The 12,500-nt window shown below is 46.0% G+C and overlaps 1 protein-coding gene across 1 annotated transcript in view; it reads right to left on the bottom strand.

Annotated features, from left to right (window-relative positions):
* LOC310773104 (ryanodine receptor 3) overlaps positions 1–12,500 on the bottom strand; it is a gene marked incomplete at both ends in the record, with an annotated part of 192,734 nt that overhangs the window by 147,364 nt on the left and 32,870 nt on the right. Inside the window, 2 exon segments of the mRNA XM_083633021.1 lie at positions 4,914–5,018; positions 11,413–11,532. Coding sequence (XP_083489147.1) covers positions 4,914–5,018; positions 11,413–11,532 — 225 coding nt within the window.

Below are 12,500 nucleotides of genomic sequence, written 5' to 3'. Positions count from 1 at the left end.
CACACACACACACACACAAAGATACACACACACACACACACACACACGCACGCACACACACACACACACACACACACACACACACACACACACACACACACAAAGATACACACACACACACACACACACACACACACACACACACGCGTGCGCACACACACACACACACACACACACACACACATGCACACACACACACACACACACACACACACACACACACACAAAGACACACAAAGTTACATGACGCCCTCTTCCTCCAACAGCCTCCAACCACAGCAGACCTCCCACACTGAACACTGAAAGCCTTCTGACCAACCTCAAGCTTGAGGGGGGGCGCCGGGTTCGCCAACCCATGTCCCGAACGCGATGAAGACATGCAACCTGTCTTTGCCGTAGGAGATACCTTGCTCCTGTATCCGTGAGCCAACAGGATACGGGCTCATCTTTTAGAAAGATGCACAACCACTCTCTGGCTCCAAACATATGTCAATATGAGCGAGGAAAGATTCCAGCGCTTGTGGGGTTGGGTAGATGCAGGAGGGTAACACATGATATCTCTACTGGCAGAGAGGATCAACAAGAGTGACACCATACTCTTGTAGAGTGGCAGCTTTTTGTTTGGCAAGCGACCCCATGTTACTCACCTTCCTTATGAGCCTCTAGGAAGCATTAGGGTAAGAAAGAGTTGTTATTTAGAAAGAACCATGTCTCTCTTCTCGCTGTCTGCCTCTGCCTATTCTGTCATATTTGGGGCAAATTATCAAAGTCCTGGGGGCACACTAGATTGTCAAAAGTCAACATTGAATGACAATGACAAGTTGAATACATGTTGACAACCGTAAATATTTTTTGACATTTTACAAAGCAATGCTGCTGACCTGGGGTCAGGAAATAATTTTGGAATATGCAAAACAATGTCAGCTGTTAGCTTTAATCCCAAAGAAGCCATGAGACACTGACACTACAAGCTGTCTGCAGGACATGTATGATATGTAGTTCGGATTCACAAATTCAAACAAGCTGGTTCCATCCTGTACATTTTTCTAAATGATAATGTGTGAGATGCATGAGGCTTGCCAGCGTTTCTTAAAACCATCTTACTATGCACACACCCCCCTTCCCCCCCCTCTCTCTCTCTCTTCCTCTCTCTCCCTCAGCTGCTGGGACAATAGCTGCGCTGTGATTTGATGCAGTTGTGCTGTGCAGACTGCAGCACTGCTGTTATATGCTAGCTGAGGCACAGAGCTTAATGCAGAGAGGCATACCCAGCTGCAATCACCACTACCAATAAACCTTCTCTCCCCCTCACTTCAGTCCCAGGATACTGGCTTATACAGATGTAGCACAATGAGAGGAAATGTTGGCTCATATCAGCAAGCTGAAGAACTGGTTAGAAGGAAAAAAAACTTCCATTCTGTACCTGGAGGGACATTGCAGCAAAAATCCAATACACCTTGAGCAACTGAAATGAACCAAAGTGTATTACTCTGGGCTCAATGGACCATAAAGGAAAAAGGCTATTGGATCAAAGTAGTATAAGAGGAGGAACAAGCTATCTAGTTCCCATCCAGCTGTTGAGCACAAGTGACATCCTGATATCAATTGGAGAGGCGTAACCTTTAGCAGGACCCCACCTCCTGGTGATGGCAGTGGCAAAGAAATGCCAGTGAGCTTGTGACCCGGCGTGCCAGAGGTCGCCACATCAGCCCCATCCCCTTGACCGGCTGCCTCTCCATCCTAATGCATTTTGGACGAGCTGCGAGTTAGATTTGGGATCCCTGGTGGATACAGAGCTAAATGGCGTGTGGCATTTCCAGGGGCTGTTGAGTGTGTTGTCCGAGTCCCCGCTGTGTCTCATTGCCTTCTTGCTAAAATGAGCTGAAATTACCGATTTGTTCCAGCCACTATCTATTGATAAGCCCATCTGTTCAAAGACATATTGATTTCAGAACCTCAGCCGAGACATATTCAACCTCCATTTTCCCCTTTAATGGTGCTTCCTCCAGTGACATTTCGGCGCGGACGAAGAATGATGAGACGGTAGAAGGTATGGAAAACAGATCAATGGGAGAGGAGAGAACACATTGAGGCAACACGGTTAAAATGACCCATCCAAGCCATTTAACCGCCTCTCTGCAGCATTCGCTACAAAGACACATACGTCTGAAATGTCCAGAGAATACTGCAATGAAGAAATGAAGAAATGCAGAAAATCTACAACATTACATCAAGTATGAAACCCTACAATATGAAGCGTTAAGGAGACGCATGCCTTGAAAATGTGCTGATGCAAGAAGGGTGAGCGTGGTTTAGCAGTTAAATATGTCTCTTTGAGCTTTCATTTAGCGCTTAATATTTTGAGCGCCCTTTTCTCTGCTGCGGCTCACAATTCCCTGCCAGCTAGCCGCTATGGTCCCCGCAGCGGGAGTGGAACCAATGGACTTGACTTCATCACTTTGCCGCACTGAGTCCAGTGCGGTCACAAAGCTCCAGCCCTGACAAGTCCATTTATCTCACAAGTCAAGTCAATGACTGTGAGCCTCAACAACTCACGATTTATGGAAATTCTCGCCATCATTAGCTGTTTGGTGTTAAAGGGAGAGCTGGCTAAAGCTGAAAAGACTCAAATCAGGCAGAGAGCTTTTGAGACTTAGGACATTCTACATTATAGAAATGTTTTGATTGCTCTCATCTAGGGGTGTCACGATACACTCAGTTCACGATACGATACGTATCACGATACTGGGTTCACGATAACGATACGATACGATACGATTTTAACAATATTTTTTTAAACTTGAATAATGACAATATATGACTGGAAAAGTAGTATTTTATTTGAAATGCACAAATACAAAACATGCTGTTGTGGGAAATTGTTATTACAATAACAACTAGAAAAAACATGAGATTGGAGATAAGGCTTATCTTGAAATAGAATGAGTTACACCGCCACTTAGATTTACTTTGAACTAAAAGGTTTCTCAGCAGTATAAATTCTCATTATGCATCTTCAGTTTTTCTTCAAACTCAAACAAGACTTTTCTTAGTCTATTTTTTATGCATCTTCAGTTTTTCCTGTCAAGTAAACAGTTTTGCCAGAAACTCAATTGAATGGTTTCTCTCCTGTATAACTTCTCATGTGTCTCTTCAGAGACTTGTTCAACTGAACTACTTTCCACACATTGAACTTCAACAAACAAAGAAGTTTCTTTGTCTATTTTTGAAAAAAAAAAGAAAAAAAAGAAAAAGAAAAAAAAAAAATTGCGATATGAGATTTCATCTCAACGATATATATCGTGACGTTTTACTATCGCGAAATTTCGTGAGACGATATATTGTGACACCCCTACTCTCATCATTTGGTGTCAGAATTCAAGTGTTGAAAAGAAACAAATCTCCCCTGACTTTGAGCTGTTTGCACCGCCTCACACTCACAGTATCATCACAGTGACACACTCACAGTATCATCACAGTGACACACTCACAGTATCATCACAGTGACACGCATCTTGAGTGAAACAAGATAGCATGACAAATGACAGCTTATCCTATAGGGTGGAGGGCAGGAGGGAGGGGTGCAGGAAAACTGGCTATAAGATGAATGCTACTGCAATCTGTAATGAACACCCACCTAAATCCCCTGGGGACAGGACTAATGATGCTAATCTGATGCTAGTCCAGCATTGGTGCTGCTGCACCACTTCCTTAGCGTGTAGCTGTTGTTTGTGGAGCTCCTTAATGGGAAGTCTATGCTAGACTCTATTTGTCTCTGTCATGGCGATAAGAGCTCTGACACAATCTACTCACTCATTGTACACAATAAATCCATAAAACCATCAGTCATTTCAGCAGCATGAGCTCTGTCTTTGCATAAACCACTATTTGTAACAGCTGGCGCTCAGTGGAACGTCTATGGCAGCTGTAATGTAAGGAGGCGTTGCGGTGAATGGTAATGTGTTACAGTGGATAAGCTAAACGAAGCCTACGGGAGGAGAATAGGAGAGCAAATTGCTATGGTGTCTAATCTACTGTATCATGCATTAGGCTTAGGGGTGAGAGGAGAGGGGAATGCTATGAGTGGTGGACATACCCATCGGTCCGGCCCGCGCGTCTAACATGAGGAACATGGAGATTATACACCGAAAATAGAAGATACATATGGAAGAGTTACACATCGGTTACAGCAATGGGAAAGCAAAAGGAAACACTTGCAAGGAAGACAATTGAAACAACTACAGGAACAGCGATTACAGTGATGAATGAGAACAGTACTGATTAGAACATCAACCGAGTGCCATTACTCCGATATATCCCCTCTACCGGTACACTCCTATCATCTTATTACTTTGATTATGGTGGCAAAAATTCAAAATTCATAAAAGTCAAGCTCTCTCTTTGCTTGTCGATTTTTCTGATGCAAATGAAGGAGCTAGTTGATGTTGTTTTCCTTTAAGCCTATAGGTGTTAATCAAATGGGCAAGAGAGCACAAGGCACTTGGGGAAAAGCTGCAGTAATGCCAGGGCATTTCCTTCATCCTCATTAATATTCATGAGGCCGGGACGTCTCTGCAGCCAGCATCCCCCGGCTGGCCACTGTAATGGGGCTATTTCAACCATTCATCTCTTTATAGGGACAGAATTCAACTCAGACCACTGTATTCACTGCAATAAACAGTTTTACAAGCCTCCGCCTTTGACACTGAACCTCTAAAAGGAGTAAGATGGCATACAGTATATGACACAGTGATGGTTTACGAAGAGTTAAAATGGCATTTGTCAGAGTGGGTATTCAATCTTTTTCTGTGTGTGTGTGTGTGTGTGTGTGTGTGTGTGTGTGTGTGTGTGTGTGTGTGTGTGTGTGTGTGTGTGTGTTTGTTTGTGTGTGTGTGTGTCTGTGTGTCACTCACCCCTTCACTGTTCTGTCCACTCTTAGCCAGCATCTCCTGCAGGGCCCGGACTGACAGAGACTGCTCCAGCACAAAGTTACAGATGCATAGGTCTGGAGGAACATACTGCAACGACAGAGATAAAAACACGATTTCAGACGGCAGCCCGTCTTTATTGTCACACGAACACACTACAACACATGCATGCGGCCACCACACACACTCATGCTGACGGTGGCCGGTGAAATATGTCCTCTGCATTTGACCCATCCAGGCTTGTCCTTTCCTCCAGGGGGCAGGCCAGGAGCAGTGGTCGCTATTTCTTTCCAGCGCCCGGGGACCTTCATTGGACCATCATTGGACCAACTTCAGATGTTGTCGTCACTGGTCGGATGACGATCTTCTGCATGTTTTTAGTGGGGGGTTATGTACGGAGGAACCCCCTGGGGGGTACGGGGAGAACATGCAAACTCCACACAGAAAGGCCCTTTCGACGAGATAGCCCACCTGGGCAGTAGGCACTGAAGATATGGGGGGGTCACAACTCCAGCGCCCACAGCGTCCCAGGTGGGAATCGAACCCAGGACCTTCGAGCTGTGAGGCGACAGCGCTTACCACTGCACCACCGTACCCCCTAGATAGGCAAAACGATATATGTGGCAGCGTCAGGTTAACACTTTTCATCAGTGATGTCACTGTGTCTAAGTGACACACACACACACACACACACACACACACACACACACACACACACACACACACACACACAGACACACCTCCAATTATGGCCTGGAAGTGGCTGCTGGTCCAAGTTGTTGTCACAGGTATGACATCATCAGTGATTTATGACATCACAATTCCATTTATGGTATCAATGATGTTACAATGTCTATGACATCATTAGTGGGTATGACATCATCATTCAGTCTATGGCATCACTGATGATGTCTACTATGGTATGCTCTGGCCACCACTCGACGATTGTAGAACATGACATCATCAGTGAGTATGACATCAATAGTCACCACTGGCCACCACTCAACTTTCTGAGCATGCTCAGTTGACATCAGTGGGTATGAAATCATCAATCACCACTGGCCAGGTGGCCACCACTCAACGATGATGACGTCAGCCACCACTTGACGATTGTGGGGCATGACATCACCAGTAGGTATGACATCACTCGATGATTGTTTGGATGGTGGATTGTGAGACTGACATCATCAGTGGGTATAACGTCATCGGGCGGCGTTCTGAGCATGCTCAGTTGATTGAATGTGTTTGTGTGGCCGCCCTATTATATTAGTAAGATATATTTGACTGCTGCAATGTATAATTACTTAATGAGAATGCATTTCTCCATTGTTGAATGATAGTTATTTAATTTGTAATAAATTATTAATTAATTATCCTATTGCAGACAGCCCCTCACCTTTTATTTTATTTTTTCGATCACTAGTTTTTTATTTCTGTGTGGTGCTGATGGACAGCTCCTTTTATCGTTAAAATAAAAAGTGCTCTGAGAACGCATTATTTTGACCTCCGTATTGTTTATGGTCGGATGTGGGTAACAAAAATCGATTTTCAAGTGGGCCACAAGTCGGAAAAGGTTGGCAACCGCTGCTGTAGGCACCCTACAGCAGCAAACCCTGTTTGTGCACCCTATTTGCCCAAATTAATTTCAGGTGTCAGGTATGGTCACTGGTGTGAAATCGTGGTCCACAGGAAGTGAAGAGTTGAAACTTCAGGGCAAAATACAAAACCTTATCCTAAAAAGCAGCAAGTGAGGGCTCCATCCAGAAAATGCTCACCAACGATGGCTAAACCTGCTGAGCAAACATTTGTTTCAATCTTCTGCAAAACTGCCAGCCGCTATTAAAGAAGAAGACATTTAGGTCCAAGGAGTGGACAGTTTACTGATTTCTGGGTAATGAAGTCCTTGAAATAGTTGCTGCCACTTACAGTATATGGGCATAATTGCCTAGTGCAGCTTTCAGTGGCTGTCATTGCCATAGCTGGTGTACTGGGATCAAAATGAAAGCCACACACAACAACCTGATGTGGTTCACAGTAACACCTGTAGCAGGACACGACACTACTGGATGATGTAACACTCATTCCTGCAGTGAGTAGAATCAAGTGTTGTTTTTTGTTGTTTTTTGACTGAAATATTCACTGGTGGAGTATATTATACCTCTGTAATCAATCTGCTTTGATGAAGAAAGCCTCCAGCCGTTAGTCTTTGTATGCTTCAAAACAATGAATGATTGCACAGCTTCTGTCTGCCCACCTACACTCAACTTTTCAGCATATTGGCAATCAAGAGAAAGGCTTGTTACATTAATTTTTTAGTCAGCTCTGATAACTGGACCTGAATGCTGTTATTGTACACACACATTACAGGGCGTAGGAAGGAAGCATCATCACCTCTGTATCGACCTCAACTGAAGAATGATTCCAACATGAACTTATTACAGCAGATGCCTGAGAAAAAAACTAAGAAAACACTACTGCAAAAGCCCATTTAGGTACATGTCCCTTCCCTGACCAAAGCACCGTTAATGAAATGATCACCACAGCAACTTCTCTGGCCTTATTGATTTTGATTCAGCTGGTAAAGTATTATTTGCCACGTAAGCAAAACATCCAGAGATAACCAGGAAAAATGGAAACTACTCACTGAATCCAGCAGGATTTTTTGATTAGACGCCCACCCATAAAATTGGTGCTGACTGCTGCATTTTCACCGCACTTAAACCAAGTTCGCCTTAATAGAGTTGATGATATTCATTAAAAGGTAGTTTAAATATAGATTAAGGGGCTGTCGGGGCAATCTGCAACATTTTAGCCCTCAGATAAGCCCGGTCTTGGACGGAGTGCTATTAGAAAAATGTAGATGATGCCAAATCCCATCCCAAACCGGGACAGGCCCGGATGGAGCGGGAGGACAGGGCCCGTTTGCTGACAGAATCAGGCAGGCAGGGACAGAGATTTTGTGCGGTACGGCCACAAGATAAATGATGCCAACCCAAACACGCTCCTTGGCCTCCTTACTGAGCTTCTCAACTTCCCCTGAACTGGTTCATTCATGCAGGTAACTCTAACCTCAATTGCCAACTTCAGACAACCCAGTTTCAGATCACAGCAACACTATTTCATGTTTGAAATCAATGGGATAGAAATAAATGCTGCTTCCAGAATTTTTTTTACAGAATTTGTATAGCTATGGAAATTTGATCATTAAATTGTTATGCTGAAATATAGATGCTCCAAGCGGAACAGTGGAAATGCTGCAGTAAAAACAAGCAGAGATGACTTGATTTGCAGCGACACATGCCAGCATATTGGAATCCAAGAACCTCTTTCCAGAGGTCTCATGGGCCAGCTGCAGAGTACAGACACAGTCCCAAATGCCACAACAACTTAATTTTGAAATCAGCTCAAATGGCTTATTTTATTTTGGGGGTAAGATATAGATTTCTTGATGCCAGATGTCTCATTTGAGCACTTTCTGTCTGGGCATGCGCTAAAAAAAACGAACATATGGACATGCCCATCCTACAGAACCATGTGCCCCTTTCTCTCTTGTCTCTCCAACTGTACACAACAGAAAGGCTTGGGTCAGCGATGCCTCTGCACCAGCCCTCTCTCCAGGCATGTCACTGGAGAGAAACAGAGGGTCTGCTGGGAAGCAATCTGGCCACACCCTCATCTCTCTGGGGGACTAACTGCTGACTTTTGCCCTCCTCAGGCACAGCGCTGTAACAGTAGGTGGGGAAGGAGCTGCCCTCCTCAGGCACAGCACTGTAACAGTAGGTGGGGAGGGAGCTGCCCTCCTCAGGCACAGCATTGTAACAGTAGGTGGGAGGGAGCTGCCCTCCTCAGGCACAGCACTGTAACAGTAGGCGGGGAGGGAGCTGCCCTCCCTCCTCAGGCACAGCACTGTAACAGTAGGTGGGAGGGAGCTGCCCTCCTCAGGCACAGCGCTGTAACAGTAGGTGGGAGGGAGCTGCCCTCCTCAGGCACAGCGCTGTAACAGTAGGCGGGGAGGGAGCTGCCCTCCTCAGGCACAGCGCTGTAACAGTAGGTGGGAGGGAGCTGCCCTCCTCAGGCACAGCGATGTAACAATAGGTGGGAGGGAGCTGCCCTCCACAGGCACAGCGCTGTAACAGTAGGCGGGGAGGGAGCTGCCCTCCTCAGGCACAGCGCTGTAACAGTAGGCGGGGAGGGAGCTGCCCTCCTCAGGCACAGCACTGTAACAGTAGGTGGGGAGGGAGCTGCCCTCCTCAGGCACATAGGTGGGAGGGAGCTGCGGTGAAGACTGGACTAATGAGAAGGGCTGAAGAGCCTGGGGGGCCGATAGAGTCCTGCCCCCGTTTAGGTGTCCTCAGTCTCAAAGGGAGGCAGGGAGACACAGCCACTTTTTGTTTCAGTACCAACCAAGTGTAGGACTCAGGAGTGGGGATCGCTGGATCATGTTTCTCTCTAGAGAGACAGAAGGTCAAGATGGGTTAAAACTGATTACCCGAGGGACGCGACCGTGTAATTTGCCCTTCCTTTTCAGCTTAATTGGAGGAACCACTACTGTTAGTTGAAGGATGGTGAAAAAGACTCAAAGCAAGCTATTTGCAAATAGGTCAATGCTAATAGCTGTAAATGAAGAAAATTATTTCTCGAATCGCATACACACAAAAACAGACACAACGCCGCTGATGTTATGGGATGAGGGCATGCACTCTCCACTGGTCGTAATATTGAGTCGCTGACAGGCGAGAGCCGCTGGTCGTAGATCACAATCAACCAGCTGCTCATTGGCTGATTGATGTCGCCATTTAAACTGTGCACAGTTTAAATCACCCTCATCCTGTCTTCCTGGTTCTGCGCTCCATTACTTGACTAGCTCACCATAGAAAGGGGGCGTCCCAGTCGATCCTCCAAACCCACTCCTAAATTGCCATCTTGTTTTTCTTCCACCTCTCCATGGTTGATCCCGAGGGGGGGTGATGCCTTTTCATAAAAACGGCAGGCAATGAAGACAAAGTGGCAGACGGAGAGAACATCCATCACACCTGTCAGGTATAATTACCATCCAATGTGGGGGGGAAGCCTTCCCTCCTACCGCAGCGCCCAAACCTGGCCCACCCCCCTCGGTGAGAGCTGGAGGAGAGTGAGGGGGGGGGGGGGGGGCGGGTGTTGGAAGGAGAGAAGATACTAAATGCTCTCTGCTCGCACACACTAACAATTTCATAATCGACATGGTTTGTTCATCCTCCCTTCCCTCACTCTCTTCATCCCGCTCACTGTAAAGCGTTTCTGTCTTCCTCTTCCACTTGCACTCCCCCTCACTGTGTTGTGTTGTATGCATGTGTGTGTGTGTGTGTGTGTGTGTGTGTGTGTGTGTGTGTGTGTGTGTGTGTGTGTGTGTGTGTTGTGTTGTGTTGTGTGCATGTGCCTGGCATCCAAGCTGCAGTGAAATTCCTCTCAGACAAAGCTAATGGGTTATGATTAAAAGAACAATCAATGTGGAAAAAGCCAATTAGGCCTCGTTGTCAACATGCTTTGCTGTGGGAAAACACTGATGCCAGGTTGGCAGTGGGGCAACACTGAAGGTGAGGATAGCTGTATGTATGTAATGTAATGTAATGAGGATAGCTGTATGTATGTAATGTAATGTAATGAGGATAGCTGTATGTATGTAATGTAATGTAATGAGGATAGCTGTATGACTCCTTCCAGCAGCCATCGGATATTTTTGCACCACTTCTGCCTAATATATGGACCACTTGCTGACTTTCTCTACAATAACAGATCACACGTAAGGAAAAAAGTTTGTGCGTGTGCTTGCATAATTTGGACCTGTTACGCTACAATGCATTAAGACCAGCCGTTGATTACAAATGCAGATAATTAAAACTTAACTCATCCATCATCATTAAAACTTTGCACTTAGTTGCACAAAGCGGCAAATGCGTGTCAGCAGCAACAGAGCTGCCCAGCTGCAATAAAAGCTGTGGGCAATTACAGCCAACAACAGTGCAAACTGTTTATGAAACCATCCATCAAAATAGACCAGCGGCGTCATTTCTGGGAATGATTGTCTGACGGTGCGCCACAGAGATGCACCGGCGTCCCTGAACTCTTGGAAGACAGGCTCATCAAGGAGACTGCGGTGCTTGTAATCTGTTGTTTCTGCTTTTGATGATGCGCCGAGCTTTCAGTGCCTCTCTGGGAGTCTTCACTGTTTGGTGGACCATAACAAGGATGAAGTATAGATATTTGGTTTCCATGGAGCTCTTGTCTGGGTGGATGCCTCCTTTCATGCTGTTGACTTTTCTGCAAACTGTGCTTCATGTGAAGTTTGTTGATGTATATACAGCATGTGTGCAAACGCACGCAAAGTGATTACATAATTGCACAGAGAGCTGACTCAGCAGCCCACGTCACTAATATGCATCTCTGTGCTGCGTTGAACGGCTCTTCGATGACAGAAAAAAGAACACAGAGCAGCCGCTGTCCCTACCTTTGCCTCTGATGTGGGCTCCAGGTAGCACAGCCGATTGCCGAGCCCCTCAGCGGTCAGGCAGAACTTGCGATTCTCCTTCTGGATGCACGCCACACACTGGAGCACCACTTCATCATCCTGTCAAGACAAAACAGAGGGACTTCAGTGTGTGTGTGTGTGTGTGTGTGTGTGTGTGTGTGTGTGTGTGTGTGTGTGTGTGCTCGTGCATGTGTGTGTGTGTGTGGGTGTGTGTGCGTGTGTGCGTGCTGTGAGTTTGTGCGTCATGTCCAGAGAGAACCCCAAATCTCCCAAACACAATCCCATCCAAAGCCATTCATCAGGGGAGACTGTTGTGTGGCTGAGGCCTAAAAACGGTTCAGCTATCAACCAAGGACACTGGGAGATGGAAACACAGACTGGCAGAATACAATCACACAACTCCAAAGTTTATCATTATATTACAGCCACTGGGACGTCCTGATAGCAGTGTCATTATCACCTTATATGGACTTCCCTCCACCCTTGTGTTTCCCTAATGAGGTACTTTCTCCCACAAGAGAAAGCAACTCTCCAACCAGAAGCAATGAGTTGACTAGTATATGATAGTGATTTGACATATTGCAGGGCTGTAGTACTTCCGAGTCCGGACTCGAGATCGATTTTTGACGGTCTTGGTCTCGTCTCGGTCTCGGAAGTGAATGTGACTCAGACTTGACTCGGTCGCGGATTAATCAAATTGATCAGAAGATGCCCCTGACACAAAGTGTGTGTGAGAGTGGGGTGTGAGAAGGCTGGTGCAGGTCAGCTCCTCATAACTTTTGATTTAGGTGGGGGGGGGGGGGGGGGGGGGTCCTGTTTGTCTGTTTTAGAATGGGGGCAATTAGCATGTTGGTTTCATAGGCTATTGTTTCAGAGTTTCAGCCAGAAACTGCTTTTGTTGTTCCTGATGGGATGATTGGTCGACAGCTATTGTAATGATGGATGCCCATTACCTACCTGCCAGTGACTATAGCAGGCAGATCTGCTGCTGAAATGGTCAGAAAAACTAGACAGACATGTAATGTTCATTCAGGGCTGTAGTGCAGGGAGTGTTGAGTTTCCCTATG

Source organism: Poromitra crassiceps (assembly GCF_964638095.1).
Source record: "Poromitra crassiceps genome assembly, chromosome: 3".
Taxonomy (NCBI): Eukaryota; Metazoa; Chordata; class Actinopteri; order Beryciformes; family Melamphaidae; genus Poromitra; species Poromitra crassiceps.
Note: the sequence above shows the minus strand (reverse complement) of the source record. Positions and strands in the feature narration are given on the sequence as shown.